Here is a 26,073-nt window from a genome sequence, read left to right as displayed (position 1 = left end):
TCGTCAATGCCTAAAGCTCACTTTGTTGAGGCACTTGTTTGTCTACCTCCATCTCTATTGAAACAGAGGAGCTAATGGGGGAAATAAATTGCTGTTAATTTTTTTTTTTTTATATATATATGGTGGTAAACACAACTCGGAGACATCAAATTTTGTTATACAGCGATGACACAAACCGTTATGACCAACAACAGATGAAGTACATAGCACTGATTATCTTGTACCAACGGTCCAGGTTAACTTCTGGAACACTTTTGATGGAGAGTGAGCAGTTGCTTTTCATAGTCTGTGTGTTTAATGTGGGAGAAATGGGCAGGTATGAAGGCCTGATCGACTTTGACAAGGGCCAAAACATTCAAACCGGACCACTGAGTCTGAGCATCTCGAAGATGCAAAGGCTTATAGGGTTCTCATATATCTACTGTACCACCAGTGTTCTGGAAAGGAATAAACCGGAGACGGAGCGTTGGCGAATGTCCCGGAACAACTCTGATCTGCCCCCAACTCCGGAGCTCACAAAGAGCTACTGCTAACATCTCATTGCCAGATAATTTTACTGCTAATATGAAATCTAGTAGTTTTGAGGCCGGTAATCATTACAGATACAACGTTCAGGGAGTACAGGTGGACCTGGTTGGAGCCACTACAAAAAAAAAAACTAAACTGATCTGAGTGGTAATAGGATCAAGCATGGAAGTACTTTGAACTCCTTTGACGTGGAGTACACATAGAATACCAAATCTTGATGGTATCTCAAGCTAAAGCCACCATCACTGGTCAATATGAAGCTACTGGTATCAGAATAAAGGAAGAAAATGAATCAAATCACAGCAGGAACAAGGCTTACTGTAGCCTCTCTTGGGGGAAAAAAGAAGACTCTTGACACTTAATCAGCCACAGGAAAATACACATGGTGTCCTCTCTTGATCTGCTCAGCCTTGAATCCTGCATTCCTAGCCTGCTGCTGACATTATTATAGATTGAATGACCTTGGGATGGAAATGCATTCACTTGTATGTGTTCTGCGTGCAGCAAAGTGCTGGAGGTGGTTAAGCTGTACGGCAGAGTAGGTAAAATGGCCATAAAATTCTATTACCAAATCAAACCGCACTCTTAAGGAAATGTTTCTTGTCTGGGCATTCCTCCAAAACAATACCGTCAAAGTGCTCGACCACGATAAATTGAACAAAAGTGCTGCAATGAATTTTCCCTTTGTTGACCTTTAAAAATATTCAGCGAGCCTCTTCCTGCCTCGTCATGGGCAAGAGCTCGTTCAGATAAAAAACATTGTACTGTGTTTTAAAGAGATCACTGTATAGGAGGTTTATTATAAAACAGAGAAAAGAAAGACAGCCGGCTACTCCATCACCTTCATCTGAACTTTTTCACTTACTTCTCCTGTTGTCAAGGTCAGGGTGGTATTCTCTCTCTCTTCTTTTTTTTCCTAGGTAGTTTTGCTGAGTCCGCAACCTCTCACTCAGAACGACCCTGCTTCAAATTCAAATAGTTCTTCATATTCACACTGGGAGCTGCCAAGCACAACTTAATATTAAGCTTTGTGATAGCACTGAGAGCAGCCACACATGGACAATGGTTCTAAAGGCTTGGATCTCTTTAAAACAAGTCATCAAGTTCACTGAAGTATTAACTTTGCTGTTATGTCACATCTGAAAAAAAAGTCTCCAGTTCCCTTGCTGATAGAAAGAAGGTTTAAGATCAGAACAAAGACGGGTGAAGGTCAGGGCACCGAGCAGTGGTAAGTACTCTGTGGTAAGTAATTAACGACCATGGTAATACTCATCAAATTCAGTCTTGATTTTTTCATATTAGTTCAAGTCTGCTGCTTTGTTAGATGGCTGTCATTTCATTTATACAATGTTGATACCGGTTTTCAATGAGATTCCTTCTTCTATTTCGGGGAGTTAATTCTGTGTGGAAATTGGGAATTATATATCATCTCCAGCACAACTAAAATATGGAGTTCCACAGTGATCCATTGTTGGTATCACTTCGTCATATCATTTATAAAAATCTGTTAACATTTAAACGCCGATGACCTACTGTTATATCTCTCTTTTGACACTAATGGCACTTATCAGTTAAACAACCTCCACATGTGCATTGCAGATATCAATAACCGGATGGCATCAAATCTTCTACAGTTGAACTCAGAAAAAATCTGAGATGATAACCATGAACCTAGATTTATCCCCAAATTACATTCACTCCCATCTCAGTTCCTCTCAACTATTATTACTCTCTGTATACACAGTACACACAGTGTATCTTACCTCGAAGCCACCAACCTTGCTTTCTATCCTATCGGAGCTGATGTTGTGCATCTTTCATGCGGCCTGATACAAACAATATGTAAATGTGGAAGAGAAATATGCATTTAAAAAAAAAAAAAAGACTACTTCAGTGATCCATATGATATTGACCTTACATTCTTATTTGGTTAAATCATTTATCAGACATCACCCTATACTGTGGTACAATTATGCAGCTGTAAATGTGTATGACACCATTGTGCATTATATTGCTTTATGATTTGCTGTGCTTCATTCAAGTAATAGGTGGATCTCACGAAATATGTGTTATTCAAATGTATACATGAAAGGCATATTTTAGTCACTTAATCAATTCTACTCTATATAAAGGAATGATGTCAAGATTTAAGAACACAGTAAGATGTTGACATTCTTATATTTTACATGATACACACCATTGCATGGACCTTCTCCTTATCTGATTTACAGATTAATTTCCTAGACATAATATCATATAATATAATACAATAACCTGTACCTGAGGAGGATCTCTGAGTCATATCCACATCATATAATAAATGTATATTTTCTGCTCCAATTGTTTTCAGTACTTATTTTTGTACTCAACTTACGTCAACTTAAGTACTTGTTTTTACAAAGAAACAGTCGATGTTGCTAGAACACACAGTTAGCTAGTTGCATGATAGATAGGCTTTTTAAATCTGATATGTGTGGTGGTACCAGGTCATAAGACCTCCTCATGAATATGGATGTGTGTTTCCAGCTTTGAAAAATGATGTGAAGGGTGTGTGCAGCAATGAGAGCAAACCTTGGACTTGAGTTGGAGTAAAATTCTCATTCAGCATTCAAACATTCAAATAAATGGCAGACGGTAAAAATACTCAGTTAAAATAAAATAGGGAGCGAGTTTTCCAGCCTATTTCCAGGATGCGTGCTGTGATTTTGTGGAGGCTTGTCATCGCTGTGAGGTTGCCAGGCACCCAATGAGGTACCAGGAAGATAGAGCCAACCCCACTGCAACCACAACTTGTTGTTAGACTTGGATTTTTAGTACAAGTTCAACAAAGAACATTTTTATGCTTCATGTGACTACCGCTTTTCAAGCCCTTTGTGTTAAGTAGAACGTGTGGTACCCAGCCTGTGATTGGCCCTAATGGTCATCCTCCTTTCCGTCTGCCAGCATAAATATTGTGATTGGAAGAGCCCGGCTCGAGTCAATTTTCAAGTTCCACATATATGCCACTGAGCTGTAACATGGGATGACTGTGATACAGTATGAGCAGCTCTTTATATTATGTGCAATAAATAAATAGTATTAATTATATAAAATCCATCTGTTGTTTTCTTGCTTTCTTTTTCCCTCGTGAGCTCGGCTGTACCGAAGATATAAAATGTTATTTAGTGAGCTTTAGAGGTGCTGGTAGATGAATTGTGTACCTTTGGAAAGCCAGCCTACATGTTTCCCAGTGATTCCAGTATTTATGCTGAGCTAAACAAAACAGCTGCTGACTCTACCATCATATTTAGTAAACAAATGTGAGAGTGGTTTCCATCCACTTTCCCAGAAAATCCAACTGTTCTTTTAACGCTGTTCATAACACACACACACACACACACACACACACACACACACACACACACACACACACACACACACACACACGCGCACACACAAACTGAAAATGTACCTTGACAGCCACCAGCATCTTGTCCTTGGTGGGGCTGAGGTTGTAACACTCTGCCAGGAAGACTTTACCGAACGCTCCCTCACCCAACTCCCTCTTCAGGATGATGTCTCTCCGCTTTATGTGCTGGACAACTGAAACAAAAAGAAGGAGAGAGAGAGAGAGAGAGAAATAGTGAGCAATTTTTCAAAACCCTTTTTCTTAGAAATGCAGCTTTGGTGAATTTAATGAGACAGAAAAAAAACTGGGCTATGTTGGCAGAAAAATATATTTCGAAGGAAAATTTCACCACCAAATGAATATTTTATTACCGCCTCTATGGGATTGAATAAAACACAAAAGAAGCAGAGGAATGCAATAAATAGAGAAGAAGGGAGAGACGGTGAAGACTGACAGGATGCAAAAAAAAAAAAAAACTGAAAGAGATGCAGCATACTGGTGGCTGTAAGTACAATACTTTCTAGTATTGTACATTTCTAAAAATACAGTACCAAATACATCATGCTGAATTAACTATGTGGTGTTTACAAAAAGATGCACAAATCAATTCTCTGTTTGCTGTGATGGCAAATTCATGAAAAAAAAGCCTCTTGAATATTTCAATATTAATACATGTGTGATCCAGCTGTTACAGAATGTATGATGTTGGGAAACTGTGTGGGAAAAAAAAAATCATTTTATCTAACTTTGAAGCTACTTAAAAGAGAATACTAAGAATATTTGGGTTCAAGTGGTTTTAAATATCTGAAGTGCAAATAAACTGCGAGATGACACCGGACGCACCGAGCTGCAAATCTCTTATCTGAATTCCTTGTTTTTTTACTGCCGGCACACCACAGGAGCACAATGTCTGATGAGAACAGAATTATAAAATGTTTATTCCTGCAAATCCCCATGAGGGACATATAAACCGAGCAGCACAGGGAGGAAAAACAGCCTGTTTGTCTCAGCATATGCTTCTTATTCCATTTTTCTTTAATAACTCACTGTAAAAGGATCATTATTGAGCTACAGGGTAGTAAAGTCGGGATATTTCTTGAGTCTTGTCACCTAAATTGTTCTTGTCACCGCTTGCAATGTTTGTGATCCCAGAATTAAGGCTTGTTCTTCTATTGATTGGCTTTAAAAACTGGTGGCACCTGCAATTTGACCACAGAACAGAAGGCTGGAGAATAAGTGAAAAAAAAAAAAAAGAAATAGCAAGACAAACAGCTCCGTACGAAAGAGCTGCAGAGGTGTAAGAGTTGTCGGATCTGAAGAGAGCTACTGGTATTGCCTCGCTCTGAATAAAACACGACAGCTGGTAGGTTTACCATGAAAACCGTGCTGCTCCTTTAAATCTGCATGCATACATTACACATGGCTCTCAAGCCATTTACATAAAGATCACCGCAGCATATGAGGCTTGGCGTCCAAGCTTGAGTTCCATGGGAGCGCTCTCTCTGCTATAAAATATGAATGAAATGAAAAGAGCATGTTTAATGTTTAGCAACAGAAACATTATTATAGATGAGGGGCCAAAAATGTTATTAAATATTACATTAGAAATGAAAATAAAAGTGAACCTTTAGAGTTAAATTGAATTCTCACACCTGCAATTGGTGTCCAATATTTAACTCCTTACACAGTACATACAGGGGAATCTCCAGTTTTACAAAAGCCTTTATTAAAATATGATTTTTCTGTAAAGTCGCACCACTGTCCACTCCATATACCATACATAAATGGAGCAATATATAATTGAAGGGCTTATCGAGAATAGTTCAAGGCTGAGTGGTACATATTCAAGTTTCTTGGAAATAAGACATACTGTACTGTATATTGGCAGGTAGTTACTGTCATCGGACAATCATGCGGCTCTTGATGACAGACTATGATGCTGCTGAGACGTGATGCATCACTCTCCAAATACATCTTCAGGCTTCCTATATGTTCTTGTCAGATAAATCAAGACCAAGTCTAATACATCGCTGGGAGACAAGTAAACTTTCAGGATATCAATCTGTCCTCCGTCTGTTCGTTCTTTGTTTTCATCGCATCATACTTGACGGTGGTATAAATGTGATGGAAAATATGTCATCGAGGACTCTGACGTGTCCATATACAGAGTGAGCCTCTCAGTTATTGTTCGCATGACTGTTAACCCTCCTGTTGTCCCTGGGTCAAAATGACCCGCAGCTGTGTTCAACCAAGTTCTATTTTATTTCTATATTTTTATTTTATTATATTCCAACTTTGTTCAGTATTAGCGAGCATACTTGGACAAGTAAGGCCAAAGTTAAACTGAGCATCCTCATATAGCTTCCGCACAATGTGCTCGTCATAAACGGGTCTTTTCCTAACGTAACTTGTAACGCCCTAAAATGTAGGTTTAATGTTGCTTGAAATTAAAATAATACTGGAGTTTCTACTGAAGGCAATCATCTAGTTAGCTATACATGCTAATGTTTTCAGGTTACGTAAGTAGACAAACATGGTTTAAATCTTTTCCTTCAACTTTTGCTCTTGTGGTTTTGGTTTTGGAAAAGCTAAAAAAAACCACAACTCTTAACACATACAAAATTGCTTTTGCTCCAGCTTCATGTACATTGTTTCAATGTGTTGCAAAACCACTTTTAAAACCAAAAGATCAATCGAATCCATACATACTACATCCAAGGTATGGTTACCACACCGCAGCATTGGTTCTAGTTAGGGCAGGCGAAGCTGACCTGGAGTCATTTCTTCTTTACGCTGCTGTAGGCCCGGGCTGCTGTAGGCCCGGGCTGCTGGGGGACCTTCACTGATGCCCTGAGCTCCTCTTCTCTCTGTTTCACTCTCCATACATCTATATGCCACCACTGCGTCTCATTGACTTAATACCTTTTATCACCTGGAGTTGTGTTCATTGTTTGTTATCTCTGTATGCAGTTCTCCTTGCTTGTTTGGTCTTATACTTTATTTTTGCAGGTGTCTCTGGCCTTGGAGCTGCTTGTTTCTGGTCTACAGCTACTGGCTCCACCAACAGTTTATTGTCTCTTGTATCTCTACGCTGTTCTTTTGTCTCCCTGCTCTTTTCTGACCCCAACCAGTAAAAGCAGATGGCTGCCAGCTTCTGTCGGAGGTTTTCATCCTGTTAAAATGGACCTTTTTTTGTTTTCCTTCCACCTATTGGTGATGTAGGAATTGTTGAATTGTTGGTTTTCTCTCTATAAAGTTGTAAAGTTCTGTTGTGAGGACTGCACTCTGTTAAGTGCTGTGCATCATAATGAATGAATTGAACCTCCAGGATACAGCAGATTTATTTGAACTCCTCCTTACTTGCCATCTGTGATCCCATTACGTAACTTGATTTGTTACTTCTCAGCCAAAGTAAATTGGAGGCAGTGGCTGCGGCTATTGCTCACAGTGTGGGGCCATTACATTTCCTCATACATCAATAGGACAAGCAACAGTACAAACATCTGTAGGACCACAAGGCTAACTACTACAAACAGGCTGATGCATGTAGACTGTAGCCTTTGATTTCAAACAGGTCGTTGCTGTTTGAATTTTCAATATCTTCCCGTGTTTGAACAAGTTGTGAATAAAAGGTGTCAGCCTTTTAGCAGCGCACCAAATGTTTCACCAGATCTGGCAAATATTTCTTCATTCAAAAACACACACTACTTCCGTCTGGCAATTCCTCTGGGTTGTTATCGTTGTTTTTTTTCTTTTCTACAGATTCGCATAAAAAACGTCACGTGTTCTTCTGGCGTTTCCGTCAGACGGTATCACTATTTCTGAAATCACTGTTAAATATGAAAACAAATGTCCCAGTTTTAAAGTAGTTCATAACATAAGTGTCTGCAGAAACTGGCAGCCAGTTTGCCGGGTGAGACCCACACCAGGGACACTGATACATCACTGCTGTCAAAGCTTCATCCTCTAAAAATCTGCTTTCCAAGAGCACAGAAAAACATCCAGATGTCGATAAACACATTTTAATTCAGACTGTGTTTTGACTTGATTTGATAGGCCAAATGTTTCTGACACTTCCTCCGCTGATAAAGGTCTGAAGAGTTTCCAGACTATTCTCCTCTGAATCCTATTTCTGCCTCTACTATTGTACTTTCCCTGAGCTGTATGAATAATCTCTCCCTTCGTCCCTCATGTTCATTCTTTTCCCTCGCACTCCTCCATCAGTCACCATCATTCAAGGATCAGCGTTAGCATTACTATCGGATGCCTGTCATGCTGTCATCATCCAGCTACTGAAGCTTATTCTATTGCTGCACTCGTCGTTTAGCTTCTCGGGATGAGGTGAAATGTCAAAAATGTAAAAGTGTGATGTTTGTCATCGGTTGAGGCTCCGAAACTTTTTTAAACCGCATGTATTTCTTTTTTTTTTTAACATCTAATTTTCAGAAGTTTGCATTTGATTGTTATCTTTGACTTTATTTAATTGATCCTTTGCAGTGAGGTGATATTTCATAGATGGGTGTCTTATCTTGCGTGTGTAAATTGGAAATTTGCATTTGTTTTAATCACATTTTATCCGTTTTATCGGAATATCTTTATGTCCATCTTTGTCATTATGTAAATTAACTAAACTGAAGCACATTCATTGTTAGATTAACTTTTTACAAAATTCTTCCTGCTCAAATCAAATAATTATTTGTAAAAAGACCTTTGTGCTCTCCTTAAGTCATTAGAAGTTGCAAGCTCTGATCTAACACATTACGTTTCAGTTAAAAAATATTCAAAATGTGCTTTATATGATACAGCGGATGTCAAAATGTGTCAGGTAAGATAATAAGTTGATCTTCCAAGCTATGTTGAGTCTGCGACACATCACCCAACTTTTCAAAACCATTTAAAAGACTTATTTAACAAAAATAAACATATTCCGCCAATAACAAAAAAAAAATAAGATGACAATGCATGTATATGTTGTTATACATGACTGATAATAACTGACAAGCTGGAAGATAAAGGTATTTATCGTTTGTTTTTCTGATGATGGTGGTGCTGGTTATGAATGTAACCCTGGTTTCAGGCTCTTTAGCTGGTAATAAAATGTGTCCAGTTAAACCATCTAAAATTACCAGTTAAAGCACACCTACCAACCAATAAGAATCCACATTTTTCAGTGGCAATTCTGATGGTAATAAAAAAAAAAAAAACATCCATCATGGATTACATAAACGTGGGATGTTGGCAAGTTGCCAACACTGTGGCAACATTTCTATTTCAAACCAAAACCACTGTAATTTATGGGAGGATTTTACTTACAAAATGTGTAAAACTTGTCATGGGTTAATCAAGAAGCTATTGAAATTAAAACAATCATTTAAAACATTTAAGACTTTTAGTCCTAAATGTCACTTTTACAATGTAGTGGGTTTATTTTTATTATGAAAAATTACATACTTTAACTGACTCCGAATAAGAAATCATGCGTTGCAGGTTAGTTTAATTCTATTCCTGAACTTAATAAGAAGTAATGCCACTGATGCTTTGAAATAGTGGTGACAAGTCTCGGTTAGCCAGATCTAACGTAGCTCTGTCAGCCCTGTTTGTCTTTCTTTACCAAATCACAATCGTCTTGCGCGGCGCTGAGCTCAGGACGCAGCGATATTCCATTGTGTTTATAGGGAAGTTGTTTTGGTAGAACTTTTGCATGTGGGGATGCGAGCATTAAAATCCCCACAAAAGACTGAAGAGAACCGAGCAGCCTGCATTATTACATGATCCAAATCTTCATAAAAACTTGTCATTTTTAGCCTGTAGGTTGGTGATTTGAGGTTGTTGTTGTTGCAACAGGAATGTTGGAAACGGTAACACACAGGTAGCAGAAGGGGAAGAAAAACAGAATAGCTAATGGCAGGTTTATAGGATCAGCCTACAATCACACTGAATGCTTTCTAATCCACGCTGGAGAGTTTAGACAAAACCATCAACTTTCATAACCGACTTTCAAACAAGAGACATGACTCTAAAAAATATCCACATTTCCTAATTTCATATTGAGCTGCTCGTCTCAAACAGAGATGAAGTCTGGTCTGCAGAGGTTGAGTAAACCCTTAACCCTGATACATATTTTTTTTTTATCTACATACGTGTAGTCTTAAACCCCAACAGAGTGACGTCATCTGATGGCGTGTATCACACAGCTACCTCTGGAGACAAAAAAGGTTTTATATGACTTCATCCACATATATAGCTGTACGCCGATACGTGAACACAATCTAAGGCGTAAAATCAATGGAGTTCTCCTTTAATATAATACTGAAATGTTTTTAATCTTTAGTTAATGTTGCAATTATTCCTTGTTTAACTTACTTTGACTATAATGACAATGTTATATAAATATACTATGTCATTATAGCTGGTGAAGAGATTTTGAATCTGTATTGACTGGTAACTGACTGTAAAACTGTTAAATACTGTTTACAAACCTTCGCCAAACTAGTAAAGGAAATGTCACTCCATATTGAAAACCTGTTTAACCCTCCATTTGTACCAGTTGCCCTCATTTCCTGGACATTAATATTTCATCTGGTTTGTTTTGCTCAGCCGCTAAATAGGCAGCGACCACCTCGTTCCTCTCCACTGATGGGACTGAAGCCGCTATTATTGAGCGGGCCTATTGACAGTGTCGAAGACAAGTTACTTTAACCTTCAGTTTCCTCTGCAGGCACACTCGGGCTGCATCCTGCAGCCTATTTACCCAGAGTGGCACACTGAAAAGCCCTGAGATTAAATCTCTATCCCACAGCTCAGCATCATTCATTTGTCCTGGCTCACCTGAGGCTTCTGCGCCAGTAAACATTCTCCCTGGAGGCCGAGAGACGACGCAGTGCTGAGATTTACTCAGCTCGTCAGGTCAGGCTGTTGGGGGAGCGCAGATGTTTGGACGGCTTTGTTCTGTACCTGTATCTATTGTGTGTGTGTGTGTGTGTGTGTGTGTGTGTGTGTGTGTGTGTGTGTGTCTGCATTTCACCACAACTACCTGCCAAATTTCTCCAGTGTCAGTATGTACGTGTCTGTTTGAGGGTGTGTTTGTCTCCAACTACCTGCCAACATTGTGCATTCATGTGTGGGTTTCTGCTTCACGGATGTGTGAGTGTGAGTTAGTGTGTGTGTGTGTGTGTGTGTGTGTGTGTGTGTGTGTGGGAGGGAGTGTTTTTCTGCCTGGCAGCCTTCCTGAGTGTGTGCGGTGGGTCGATCAATGTGCGTCTCCTGGTCATCGACAACCTGTCTTTTGCAGGGTGGCTGCTTTAATATTGAGAAGACGTAGCTCTATCAAAAATGCCGAGGACACACACACTAATTCTCATTTCAACCATCAGCTCTAAAGTCGTATTTCTTCTTATAACACACATTTGGTCAAAACTCATAAAACGTCACCAATATAACTTTTTATATAAAACATATTAAACTTCAAGCATCTTAACAACATTTATGACTATTTTCTGATTAATTCTGCAAAGAAATTCCTTAGCAGCAAAAACAAATAACACCACGCAGATTTTATAATCATATAGGAAATCAAAAAGGGAAATCATTTTCCTGAGATCACTGCAATGTACTTGCAGTTTAGCCCGTCTCTAGGAAGAGCACCACGGGGTGTTGATATTTAGGTAAGAGGCACTGATCCAGCAGCTAATGGCGTACAAAAAGCTCACCGCCATTAAATTAACTGTAGCACAGGAGCCGCGTGTCTGCTGGCATCGTTGGGCAACGGTGACACAAACACCAACATTTACTGTTGACTCCCAGTGGGTATCTACTCCTAACCTGCTGCGGCTGGCTGGCTGCCGGCCTCCGTGTCTTCTGCTGCTGCAGCCTGGCCTTGTAGAGCACTCCTACGCCGGGTGCAGACACAGAACGCATCACCCATAATATCCTCCTGGTGAAAACCGGCTTTGTTCAGAAATGATTAGAGACGAGGCTGTGAATGAGCCAGCAGCTTATTTTTTCTTCAAAGGTTATTTCATCCTTACATTCACAGCAGCAAGGTTCCATTGGAACTTCAAACATCTGTTTATGTTTCATAATGCTACTTATCTCAGCGTCACTTGTATATCTCAATGACAGTTATGAAATAGCATAACAATACCACCCCCTCACCTTCTCAGCCAATCACACGCTCCCACCTGCTCAAAAAGTCCACATATCATGTGTTGAACTGTGAATGTCCAATTTCTTAAAGGAGAATGTTCAGAAACCAAAAACATGGCAACCCCCAGAAAATCTGCTCTATTTCTGCTGTCACATTACAGAAAAATGACAAACAACCTCGTCATCATCCATATAGATGAACACAGGGACCGAATGGAGCTCAGGAGCTCCATATTATTTGTACAAAACATGTTCTGATGTACTGCTGTTTTTAACGTTTAAAACATTGGCAAACTAAAAAAAAAGCTAGGCTAACCAAATCTGGCTATTTTACTTATTTTCCAAGCGAGTACATTTCTTCCTTTCACCACAAATGCTGTGATGTGATGTGACATCAAACTGACTTTGTGGAGTTCTCAAAAATCCCCAACTTTCTAATTGGGATATTCCCAGTTCAACGGAGTCACAGAGCGGCTGGAGCCAATCGCAGCTGACTTTGGAGGAAGGTAGTGTAGAACAGTTGGTCAGTCCATCACTGAAATACAGACAACTCAGGGCCAATTTGGAATAACTAATCAACCCAACACGTATGTCTTCTAGCAGTGGGAGGAAGCCAGAGAACATAACCCACACAGGCACACCATAGAGAAAGGCCCCAGCTGACCAGCAGGTTTGAACCTGGAATCTTCTTCCTGTGAGCCTATAGTGCGAACCACTGCACAGCATCTTATTGTTAAAAACGTATTCATTAGTTTACTGGAACATCACACTGGACAGACTACAAAAACAGCAAAATAAAGTATCTTAATTGCAGAAAAAAGTGACAGAAATACATTAGGCTGCCTGGAGATTTAATAATGTAGTTGTATTTGTCAGGATACCACACCTCTAGGCGTTGACTTATTTCATTTTTCTATATAACGATGATGATCATTGATCAGCAGTAAAATAACATCATTGTTTGCCTGACTGGCTCCAGGGTTTGGCGTTCTAACAACGTCATTCAAGTTTTATGCTGTGAAAATTGCCAAGGAAATTGTAATTTGCCAGAAGTCAAATTAGAGGAGCTGGTTTCACCCAAAAAGATGCAGAGGTACCCAGATGTGTCCCTCGTATCGATTAGTGTTTGTTATTGTGGCTACCGATGGCCGATTGAATACATATCATATAGTAGATGTTGAAAAGACAGAAAAGGGGAAACACGATTGGCTGGAAGACAAGTGGGCAGTGATTGGTGACAACAATGTCCTGAAAAGCACTGTGTAGTGATGAAAAATGACTTCAATGAAATACAAATAAACTCCAATAAACTGTTATATAACCAAACTAACAGAATGCAATTGCATCATGATGATTGGCCTTCATTTATAATTTATTAACATGTATTTAAATGTTGCACACAGTTTAACTACATAGTTATAAATTATATAATATGCAATACATATACTATTATTGTAAGTGCTTAACAGTTAGTAGCTGCACACGTTAACCCTTATATATAACTGTGGTTAATTGGTTCTTGATAATGGATTCTCTCTCAAGCTCAACCTTGGTGTTTCACTTATACACTTTACACTCGCTGCTAGGGGGAGTTTCTTTAAAAAATATTGACTACACATACCCACAAATAAATAGTTTTATTTGACATCTTGTAGGAGATGAGGCGTGATATGTAGCCTCAGCTGTTGGTCCCCACTGATACACAATAAATGATGGTTCAATAGAAAGAAAGAAAAATACTTTTATGCAAGTTTGCTATGGAAATATCCATTTATATCTTTTTTTCTCTGCAGCTGAAACCTTGTCAGCTGGCTCCTCAGATATGAGCTATTCATTACGATGCTGACTTGTCAACACTCATGACAATGTGTTATTTCAATTTTCCAGCTCTTTGCTCTCATGCTGAAAATACTTGTTGTTGTACATACATGCCTATATACAGTATATGCCTGAAGTTATGTTGTTGTAGACCCTGCCATTTAATTTACAGTCGCAGAAGTCAAGACATGTGAAGACATATTTTTTTATATTTTAACAGATTCAAGTGTGTTTTTTTTATTTTCTAACCACCTCTTTTGTTTGCAAAAGGTTTACAAACCAATTAAACGTGTTTATAGAGGCCAACAGCTTTCATTTTCTCCTCTTATTGCCTCGTCTGTGGCTTCAGCTGCCAAGTCTGGATGGTCCTCTGACAGGATCCTTAAAAAATTCTAACGTGTATCTGGAAGCACTTTTCACAGGACTCCACCTGGCATCAACACACATGGTTTCAGAGCTCTCTCTACTGAGAAGTTTAGATTCTGCTCCTTTCTGGGCTGAGCTGAAGAGAAGCCCGTCCTGGACATCTTGGGTAACAAACGAAAAGTAGGTTGTTTGAATTCACAACTGGCACGCCCGCGTTCTGTTTCAAACTCTAATTCATGGAATCACAGCCTCAGAACATGAGAACTGCCTTTCAATCAATCTGCTCTCCATTTCTATTCATTTGCTGAGCTTTCAAGTCACCAAATTAGTCACTCCTTATCTCTGCTGGAAACAGTTTCATCTTCAAAAACATCACCTTGAGCATAATTATGTCTCTGTTCCACCAGAAGCAGAGGGGACAGAGAGGGGGTTTGTCCGAGCCGAGTCCACGAGTGATATCCCTAATAACATGGATATAATGAAAGCCAATACGCTATACTCCAACATCAAAAGCTATTGTCTAATTTTGGCCAGCGGGATGTGACAAATCCGTAATTAAAATAGCAAGCTGAGTGATAAAACAAAGCCACTTGCTGGGGGACAGCGGATCCGGCTAGATATGGATCTATCATTAGGCTAAAGAATTGTCCTTTGCCTTTTCTGCCTTTATCTCCCTAATGCGGCTACATTTCCCCAGGATTGGCCTGTTTCAGCTCTTTCCGTGGAGGCTGATCTCAACAAACGTCCTCATCAGTCATGGCATGCCTGTTTACGGGCCGCCGGTTCAACCGGAAGATGAACCAACAGCACGTCGGCAAACTTTGTGTGTTTAAATTGAAACGACTGTGCAAACACTTTCCTTCTAATGAACCCGGTCTCTCCAACCCGTTTACCACTGCATGTGCACAGATCGTCGGTTCAACTAGAGGGCAGCTATAATGGGATGATGTGTTAGTTTTTCATGTCCTCTCCTGCGGTGAGGGAATCAGAGCACTTCACCTGATTTCAGCTGCTAAGCAGCCAAGACACCACCACAAACTGTTTTACTAATTAATCAATGCTACCAATATAGATATATATATATATATTTATATATATCTATATATATACTGTATATACTCTTTTGCCATGATCTACTTGGAGATCAAACGCTCATGAATCACACATGTGGTAAAGGCACACTGGATTCACTGGTGTGAAGCTCTGCAGCAGGCGGCCGCTCATCAAATGCAGCTGTTTTAACAGAAGCCAGACAGCAGCAGCAGCCACATGCTGCTCCCCTCCTTATTGTTAGCTGATTTCAAAATACATACAGCGAGACAGCAAGGGACACCATCAATTACTCAGAGGAGGGACGGTGGAGGCAGACTGGGACTGACCATCACATTAGTGAACTCCTGATGGACACAGGTAAGGAGAAGTGTGGCTGTATTTAAATTTATGTCTGTGTGAGCAAGTGTCACCGCTGCTAGCCTACATGAGGTGTGTGTGTGTGTGTGTGTGTGTGTGTGTGTGTGTGTGTGTGTGTGTGTGTGTGTGTGTGTGTGAGTGTGAGTGTGTGTCCGTGAGTGTGAGTGTGTGTCTGTGAGACACCCTGGCAGTAAGCTATTCTCCTGGATAAGAAGCTTTCAAGTAAATGAATGAATACATTATGGATTAGTGGCCGAGCACCAGCAAAGCAGCCGCGATGTAGGTGAGCTGAGTGCTGCAGAACAATCAAGCTGAGCAGGACTATGGGCCCCCAGGGGCCACCCATGGGACCCCCTGACTGAAGGAACTTATCAAACCGTATAGAGGAGATGGAGGGGAAAGTGAGGTAACATATCAGCAAATTCCTTGTACCTACAAGTCACGCATGGTCCGCCTACATCTGCGTACATGCACAGATTCATTTCCACCGTCGTAAACCTACACACGTTCTGCAGATGTGCACATGGACACAGAGATGTTTCCTCTCCGTGTGTGTGTGTGTGTGTGTGTGTGTGTGTGTGTGTGTGTGTGTGTGTGTGTGTGTGTGTGTGTGCGCGTGCGTGCGTGCGTGCGTGCGTGCGTGCGTGTGTCCATGTCCTGAGGGTAAAGAATGCATTCATATGCAGTGAGTGATCGGCAGAGGCAGAAACCGTTCGGATCCATTTTGTTCTTCCTCGCCGATGGCAGAAAGCAGTGGCCATTATGACCTTGTGATGAATTCAGGCTTCATTTCCTACGCTTTCCTTTTTCATGCATGCACATAGAATTAAATCTAAAAAAAGACTAAGGGGCCGCTGCACTCTGAGAGGAGGAACCCTTGGTGAGTCGAAGCTGTCCTGGCGCATGTGCACAGGCTGCCTTTCCCGTTCTCGGTGCACAATCTGATCGGGAGAAAGTTTCATTTGCACCCACTGTCATTTATTCATTAGCCTGCAATCAGATCTCCTGTGCAAGGTATGAGATGTTATAAATCAGTCACGGGCTGCACATTAACTATTCATGCAATTCATAATACATAAGAACCGTCATTTATTTATCACCTCTAAATGGGATTTCCTTCCTTCTCATTGGCTCCAACTCAGAAGTCAACTTCTGTCAGCCTGACCGGCAGCCATTTTGAGACCGAGCCAGGAGGTAAATGATGCAGATGTGAGCCGAGCGAGCCTGCGTGGCAGTGAAGCCTGATCCGCCGCTCCGGCAGGAAAAGAGGCTTTTCCCTTCAATCTGGTGGGTTTGACTGGTATCATCTGGACTGGAAGCAGCAGGCAGCGGCTGTGCTGCAGGCACAGTTGTTTTCTACTGATTCTCTTGAGCAGTCGGTGTAATTGTGAGTAATTAGGCCTTAAAGTGGTCTTGTCTTTCCACAACCTGGAACATGAGTCCCAAGGGGGGAGAGAGAGAGATAGATTTTGGGGAGGGAGGTTGTGGGTATCTGAACACCAGTAGCTGCTATACAGAAGGCTGCTTCTTGTCTGCACAGATCCTATACGAAGGGAAAGGGACTGAGCCACCAGATGCTAACACCATATGATCACAGCGACTCTGTAGATGGCACTAAATCATACTTCTGCCCTGAGGGCCCCCACCACCTCTCATTGTAAAGATAAACAGCTAATTACAACGGATATGCAACAGTCAGGAAGAGCCTCATAAAGAAGTGGTGTTTGATATCTGCCTCTCTGACCAGATGTTGCACTTCTCTTTTCACCACATAACACTCTGTGTGCTTCTTACACGCCTTCCAGTTTCAGTGTAATTAGCCTCATCCTCAAACAACGCTGGTTCAAGTCCCGTCATGTCTCCATAAAAGATGGTTCAATAATGTATGATAACGGTCACCAGTAGTTAGGAGGGACGTGCTGCTGAGGGAAAGCTAACGCAAGCTCCAGCAACATTGACGTTCCTCATGGCTTCATTCAGACATGCTAAGACCGTTAAAGAAACAGCCACAGCACACACGTCATATTTGGTATCTAAAGCAAGATGATATAATGCCCCCATAAACACAACACACAAACACTCCTTTCCGATATCAGATATTGGGAATTTGTGTCATGCGCAATCTGTTATTGCTTTTCACTACAACTTCCTGTGAGACCTTTCAGAATGACTATGAGGTGCAATTAAAAAGTTCCAAGACTGTTCCTGTTGCGTAATAACCGAGTACAGTTCAGTTATTTAGACAAAGCAGAAGGAAGCAATGACCTTCATGAATAAGTATTCCAAGTTAGACTGCTTAAATTAATTGACGTAGGCTTTCTAAAGGATTTCAAGGATCTCTGTGGCTAATTTCTTGAGTTTTGACATAAAGTTTGATTGCGCTGTCTCCTAAACAAAGTGCAAATGCCGACGTATCAGTTGTCACAAAAATGTACGTAACTCAGGTGCTGATGTTGATTGATGTTATGTTGTCAACGAGAGCGAGAGAACATAACCCCACACGAGACTAGCTGTGTATGCTGTATGAGACCCTTACGGTCCTGTTTGACTGCCTGATAATCGTGTCCTCGTTGAGAAGGGAGAGCAGCTCTCTGATCCTGTTTGTGATTGGGCTGCCCACTTCCTAAACTCTCCTGATAGGCACCTTACACTTTACGTAAAAATATCCTACAACAATATATTGTAATGTTGTTCATGTCTATCTGCCAACATGACTTGCATTCATTCAGACTCTGTGTTGTAAGTGATACAGACCCACCATCATATGTTCTGTATGATTACAGAAAGGAGACCAGAGGACCTAATGTGGCTAAACTGCCGTTAGATTAACAAAGAGGGCTTACGGGTGGTTGGCTTGTTGCAGTTGTGTCCATGTCTGAAGTACTGAGGATTCTCCACCACAGGGATACGAGTCATCCCTATGACAACCGCATCAGGACCAGCATCCAGAGTACATGGGGTAATAATCCCGTGGTTGACATGGTGAAGAGGGCTGGCAGAGTCTTCCTCACCACTGATCACAGCAACAGGACCTGGAATGAGACAGAAGAACAGCGACTTACTTCAAAGCTCAAAGTGTGATTTAATTCTGTCGATTCATGTCGATGTTACATGAGAACCATAGTTGGTGATTGAGATGCAAATACAACCTCCTAAGGTACATAACAAATTAAATGTAACACAATGTTGGCATATTTATAGATTCTGGTTTAGTGGAGTATGTTTCTGTCTTAAAACATTTAAAAGATCTTTAACTGTAGTCGTCATCCACTAATCGAGTAACATATGGGAAACTGTTTGAGAGGTGGGTGGTTTGCTTGCAGTTTGCAGTAAATTTGAAGCTTGTGAAAAAAAGGTAGTACAGTAAATGTGACTTTATGTTTTTCTCTGAATGTATCCACGCTATTTTAAATTTAAACTCAGGATATTGGATGAGCGTATGCAGCATTTAAGTATCTTCCGGCTTTAATTGAGAGTCATTTTCTCCAACAGAAGAATGCAAATAGCATAGAAATTTTACAAAAAGTTACAAAAAGAAAAGATGTTTTTTTTGTTTACATGCAAAAACACTCCTGTATCCTCTAACTAATTATAACTTGTTTAAGTAGGAAAAAAAATGACATTTTTGCAGAAGGACATTAGTATAACGAAATAGAAAGGAGTCAAGGGCTTAAATACAAATACAAAAATCAACAGAGTGCTGTATGTTAAACAATTTCAGAAGACCAAAGTTATGTGCTGAAGACGTAAAAATGTGTTCAACACATGTAGCGTTGCCCCATTTTTGTTATGTATGATGAAAAACAAAACCTATTTTAATCAGTTTTTTAAATTAACTCAACTATTCAACTTTGATACTACATTATTAAATCATGCATGGGTTGTATTTCCAGAAGCAGAAGCTTTTAATTTGTCAAGTTATGTCAACTTCACATGTTAGATTTGTCAAATGTCCCCTCCTCCATACCCATGATTTGACTCAATCGTTAACTCACCGATACGAGACACAATCAAAAAGTTATAAGACTGCACCTAATGGGTGCAAAAAGAGCAGGAGGAAGTTATAACCTTTAGACAATAGTATGTAAAGAATGTCCAAATATACAGAGCCTGCTCCAAAAGTTCCAAAACAAACCTGAGTTGTACGCCCATTAGGATCGGGAACAATCCCCAATGAAGTGTGTTCAGACCTATGTCTTCAGTCTGCAGTGAATTTGGGTCTGGTATCACCAGGCTAGATCGCGATGTCTCATTAACCTCAACTGGGTTCAGTGAGGGCCAAACGAAATCATAAAAAAGTTGAACGACGTCATCGCTACAACAGGATACTGAACCAAAAGATCCGATTGTCTAAAAAGTCGATCTTTTCATCAAAATAAACCTGACGTGGTCACAGTTACATTTACTATAAAACGTAAATACTGTTGCACTTTAGTTGTAAATGAAAGACTGAGTATTGTGAAAGCAATGAAGTCATCCACAGTTTAGTCCACATTGACTTCTGTTGTGCTGCCTATTGAAAGCTTTTTAGTGTTTGCAAATGTGCATTTGCAAAAAAGGGAAATTATTTTCATTGTAAGCAGTGCCAGAGAAGCAAAGCTCGTCAAATTGATGGTGTTATGCAACACATTCCCATCAATAACGAGCATCACTTCCTTTCTTAAATTAAAATTCAAAGAAAGACCCCGACATGATTTACCGCCAGCCAATGTGATCCAGTTTGCTGTTCTATCACTGCTGTGTCAAAAGCAACGCGGCGCTCTGACAACTGCAATCTTCAGAGGGGGATGTGAGGGAAGGAGGGCGGTAGGGAGGGATGGGATGGGCTGGGGGGTGGGGGCAAGTGGATCTAAAGTCAACAGCAGCTGATTCAGTGGAGCGGTGACAGTGAATCTGTTTACCCACCATGTTGAGTCTTTTGCTCACCTTGACAACACTGTAAATAGCAATCAGGAACCAGTCATATCAAATTATAGACCCTCAGTCGCAGGCGGGGTGTGTGTGGGTAGGGTGGAGGTGGCAGGCGATGAAGTGTCACATGTGAGCAACAATTTATTCACAACATTTACTCTCATTGCGCAGTTTTCATAGCTGAGCGCCCACTTTATCAGAGAGATGTGCACAGCGGAGCACAGGTCTTCACCGGGCGACTACCTACCCAACCAACGGGGACGGGTGGCACGCTGCACCTCTAAATCTCTGCTGATGGCTGTGACCCTTTGCTACACAGCACAAAGGCACAAAGATATATTCTCGATACACACCTTTGAACATCACTACGCTTGAAATAAAATCATTACCTCGAGAAATATCACGATTTATGCTTTAAACGTCTTTATGAATGAAAGAAGACACCTCAAAGAAGATCCCGGAAATATGTTCTGCTTTTTAATACAATATGAAATGGAATGAAAAGCCATCTGATGAGACTCCGGTGCCGGATCGATGAGGCCTCAGGGAACGTCTGGCCTCGCTCCAAACCGACACAAAAAGGCTCCCACCTGATTCCTCGGGAGATGAAGGTTTTCTGAGGAGTGAGGTGGAAATTGGACTTCTTGACTTGAGAACATCCTAAAAATTGCATTTATGTTACCTGAGTGATGAAAAGACCCAACGGCATCAGATCGGGGTTTTATCATCTGAGACGCTGCCTGTGCTCTGAATGGAATTCGGCGCTGGACATTTTCTGCCTATCGTCTATCTGAGAGTAAAGTTCCTCTCTATTAAACCAACTTTGATTTATTCGGGAGGACTGGAAAATGAAATGAGCCAACTCTCAGCTATTTCTCCAATGTTTTCATGTCTCATCTTCTCTGCAGCTTCCGTGCAGCAGGTAGATTCAGTGGTGCACTCTGATTGGCTGCTCTGATTTTGACCTTGTATACAGTGTCCACCCCTTAATGTGCTCGTTTGTCTGTCTGTGTTTTGACCTTGCAATGAGTCTGGTACTTCTGTCAATCTCACAATGTAAGGCAAGTCATTTGCATATTAAAGGAGTAGTTAAACGTTTTGAGAATTATGATTAGATGAGAAAATCAATAGTCAAAAAGTGTGTATTTACCTTTGGTATGAAAAGTAAAGGTACACACTGCAGAAAATGCTTCATTTCAGTGTTTTACTGTCATAAATGTTTCTGGAATAATATTACTGTCACATTAATATGTATTTTACTGCTGTAGTTATTTAAGGTTGAATTCATTTTACCTACTTTATATATATAGTTCAGTTGGCTATTTTGATATATATTCTGTAAAATCCTCATATTTTTGTAAGAGAAACACATCTCTATAAAGTTCAACAGTTGAGAAAAACGGTTCTGTTTTCAGCTTTGGGAAATTTTGGAGCTGATGTAAGTGAGTTATTAAATTGTTGGTGTAAGTAGAATAATTTTGTCAACCCACAAAAAACCTTTCATTCTTCGGTTTATGACAAACATTTAAAACCCGAATTATACAATTTTGGAAGACATGACTTTCAACCAATTTTCAGTGGTGTAGAAATTTATATTAACACAAAATGGAAATATTAAAGAAAAGTACAGTACTTGAGTAAATGTAGTGAGTTATATTCCACCACTGAAAACCACTATGTCTCCAGCAACAAGCTTAGCTTAGCACAAAAACTGCAAGCAAGTAGAAACCCAAAGGTAACAGATTCCCTCTACCAGCACCTCTGAAAGCTAACTAATAAGTTATATTTTGTTTGAGTGCTCTGTACAAAAAACAAAGCATAAAAAAAACAGATTTAGATGGATTACGTTGTCTTTGGACACGGCCAGAAAACTTTATTTACCCTGTTTTCCGGCTTTATGCTAAGCTAAGCCAACAGGATTCTGGTAGTAGCTTCATATTTATTGTACCAACATTGGAGAGGTATCGATCCAACTCAAATAGGCTAATTAAGTCAAATGTGACTGTAGAAAACACCAACTGTGACTTAATTTAATATTCAAAAAACAATAGGCTCCTCTCTCACTTTAACTACAGCATGATGCCAAAGTTTTGCTAAAAGCAAAGTGCGGATGCCTTTAAAAATGAAGCACCTCGCTACACTTGTGCAGAGTTTTTCAAGGTTGTTCAGGGTCTCGGAAAACTTGCCACAGTTCTTCTGTGTATTCAGGCTGTCACATTGTCTTCTGTCTCTTCATGTGGTCCCAAACTGACTCCATGATGTTGAGATCAGGGCTCTGTGGGGGCCACACCATCTGTTAGGGGACTTGTTGCCATTGTTGTTGCTGACAACAGTTGTTTATGACCGATCAGACAGCCTCCTAAAGGTGCCGGCGTGATGGAGAAGAATCTAAAAATCTCTGCAAAGTGCTGTATATTCAGCCCTTTACACAGATGCATCTGGCACACTGGTTAGCAAGAGTCTAAAAAGAGTCTTAATAGATCATCAAAGGACAGAGCGCTGCCAGCAAAACCCCCCCCCCCAAAAAAACATCATTCATTTCACATGTTCAGAATAACAGACAGCAGCTTGTCCAGAGACTCCTTGTGGAAAAGTCTTATATCACTGTGGCGTGCCGTCGTTTGAAGATTAATTAAATGTCATCGCTCACCTCCTTCTATCTTTTGCCAGCCAATATGTTTCTCCAGCCAACATCCTCCTTTTTCTGAAATGTGTCAATCTTGCTAAGATTTCTCCATGATTCTCCTAAGGGATGTGTCACACCGGTCACCATTACTCACTGTAAGGCTCTTCTGTCGCTGGCCACCAAATGTTTTATGTTCAAGTAAGGCACGTTCGCAGGTACATTAGCTAATTCAGCCAAATCAATTGATCAAGTGTGACATTTGCATCATCTGTTTCTCAGAGTTTAGAAGTCAATCTCATTTACTCTACGGGAGCAGAGACAGCGCAGCCTTCGCCGCCGGGCTTTTAAAATGGACTCGTAAATCCAGGTATTGTCCGAGCGCCGGGCCTCGGTGATGAATTAGAAGGACACTCACACCTTTGAGCAATTCACCTTTCAGACACAAGCCCACTTTCATCTCCAGGCGTTGACACTTTGTAAGCACAATCACAATGAAGCAACACCAATATCGTTTTAACAAGGCAAAAGTAAATCCCTGATGGAGGGATAGAGAACCTTTTTATTGGATTTTTATTTCATTAGATCTCCTCATAGCAGACTTCAGTCGTAATGGTTTTATGTAATATAATACTCTTACTTGATCTACATGACGGGAGTGAGTTGTGATGTGTTCATTGTAGTTAATGTAAGTCCAGCTGCTGGAAACAGCTGCTCAGATTTCCACAAATAGTCTGGTATCACCCAAATTCACTTCATGAATATCTGGGTCTGGCCTCGCTCCACTGGGGATTGATTCCATTTGTTGCATCTTAATGGGCGTCGAGTATTGATACTAGTGGAGCAGCATTTAACCAATCAGCATTGACCTCCTTATGATTTGTCTTATGTGCCGAAACTCTCCAAGCTGTAAACAACAGAGACACTCCCCCAATGTGGGCAGAGTGGAACGCCATGTTGGTAAATGATCATTGCAGAGTTAGTAAGAGTAAAGTTAAGGATACAAGGTTCTTGTTCTTGATCCAGATTCAGTTCCCTGATATTTTCTAGTATTTCTATAACTATTCGTATTGTTACATACAGCATCATCTCACATAGCCACCACCACAGGTCACTGACTGGTCCTCCCTTCAGAGTGGCTGAGTGAACCTTCATGTGACGCGGGTTTGCAGACTGTAATCACAACAAAGACCGAAGCTGTAAGCAATAGGCGGGCAGAGCCAGGCCAGTCTTCATGTACCAACTTTAACAGTCCAGGAAAGCTTTGATTATTTTCTGCCGCTGGTAAAATGTATTTATCGAGGGTTCAGGCAGGTGGGAATTGGGAAAGTTTCCACTTGGGAATGTCACACTTCCGAGATGAGAGCGTTCACATGAGGACAATAAAGAAGCAGCATGGAAGCCTCCAAGAGATCTGCTCTATTTCTGCTGTCTGAATACAGAAAAGGGACTTAAACGTTGTCATCAACAATGTATCATGTAACAATACGAATAGTTATAGAAATACTAGAAAATATCGGGGAACTGAATCCGGATCAAGAACAAGAACCTATAATATACATTATATAACTAATATATATATATGCATATATAAACAACAAAGGGATGAAATGGAGATCAGGAGGTCAACATTATTTGTACTACATGATGTCTAATGGAGAAAACAAGGTAGACTATTCCACCTAATTTCTTTCCATTTCTTTCTTTCACAGTAAAAGCTGCCATTTCAGTCAAACCTACTTCTATAAGCTCTCAAAAACCTCCCTCTTTCCTTGTGGGATAGTCAACAGGTGTATTCTGCTTGGAGGCTGGACATTTCCCACTTCCCAGTTGCACCATTATATCCAAAGCATCACTTTAGTTTATTTTTTGGTAGCATGTGTGATTGGAGTCGTACCGGTCCAGTGCTTTTGTTCCGCCTCTGATAGCTAACTAAACCAAAAAGCAGCCAGACAACAACTCAGAGGAATTTTCACAACTAAATGCGGCAGTGTTCATCAATACGACTGCGACACTCGGCAGGGCCAGGCAGCAGTGAGTTTCATTTTACAAGGCGGTCAGCAAATACACCTGTAACTCCAAGGCATTAAATCAGTGGTTCTCAACTAGTGAGTGCAAGATAAATGCGACTACAGTTTAATACAAATTTAAACTGGCAATGCTCATCAAGTTTTAAGAATTTAAACTGAACTGTGTGTAAGATGACATAAAAAGGCAGACTTACGTGACCCCAAACCTGTTTACAAATGCTAGAGTGAAAGTTAACCACTGAGGTGACAGCCACAGTCACTGGTAGACATCAGTCAGTCACGGCAGACATAGGTCCCTCAAAATAAAAGCGCAGCAGCAGATATTTTGTCGACTTCAAATACTAAGTTTGACTTCCCCCCCCCCCCCACGCATACATCCACGACCAACTCGAAACAGCCCTGAGACCCACTTTTGGGTCGCAGCCCATCAGTTGACAGCCACTGCATTAAGTAAGAGGCTCCACCTGGGGATGCAGCCAAGTACAACAGCAAATCTACAACACAATGCACATTGCTCATCTTCTGCATTAGCAGTTTATATATTATTAATGGCAATGAATCCATTAGCAATTAATAAATAAAATTGCTATCACACGCTAAAAGCTAATGCGCTGTACATTTAATGGCACCAATAAAATGTAAACAAACATCTGAAATCATGGAGAGAAGAGAATAGCATCTATCTGTGGCTGACAGTTCATTAATGAGCTTACAGGTGCAGCTAAAACTGCTGTCCATCATTGCATCCGTTAACAAACAGGCCCATATGTTTGTGTTAACATGATTCCATCAGATTGGCCGAGGTTTTCGACGTCCTCTATTTTCACACAAAAGCCAAATCTCACACCGAGCGG

The 26,073-nt window shown here is 40.6% G+C and overlaps 1 protein-coding gene across 4 annotated transcripts in view; it reads right to left on the bottom strand.

Moving 5' to 3' along the window:
• The window catches only part of ntrk3b (neurotrophic tyrosine kinase, receptor, type 3b), a 204,861-nt gene that overhangs the window by 25,332 nt on the left and 153,456 nt on the right, over positions 1-26,073 (bottom strand). For all 4 annotated transcript variants that reach the window (XM_069173510.1, XM_069173511.1, XM_069173512.1 and 1 more), the window contains 2 exons: positions 18,499-18,687; positions 3,980-4,110 (listed from right to left, as the gene is read on the bottom strand). In XM_069173510.1, the coding sequence (XP_069029611.1) occupies positions 3,980-4,110; positions 18,499-18,687 (320 nt within the window). The remainder of the gene's footprint in view (positions 1-3,979; positions 4,111-18,498; positions 18,688-26,073) is intronic.

Source organism: Embiotoca jacksoni, unplaced genomic scaffold (genome assembly GCF_022577435.1).
Source record: "Embiotoca jacksoni isolate LCO1_2020_lvr unplaced genomic scaffold, fEmbJac1.0.p SCAF_6, whole genome shotgun sequence".
NCBI lineage: Eukaryota > Metazoa > Chordata > Actinopteri > Embiotocidae > Embiotoca > Embiotoca jacksoni.
This window is presented reverse-complemented; position numbering and strand designations above follow the sequence as displayed.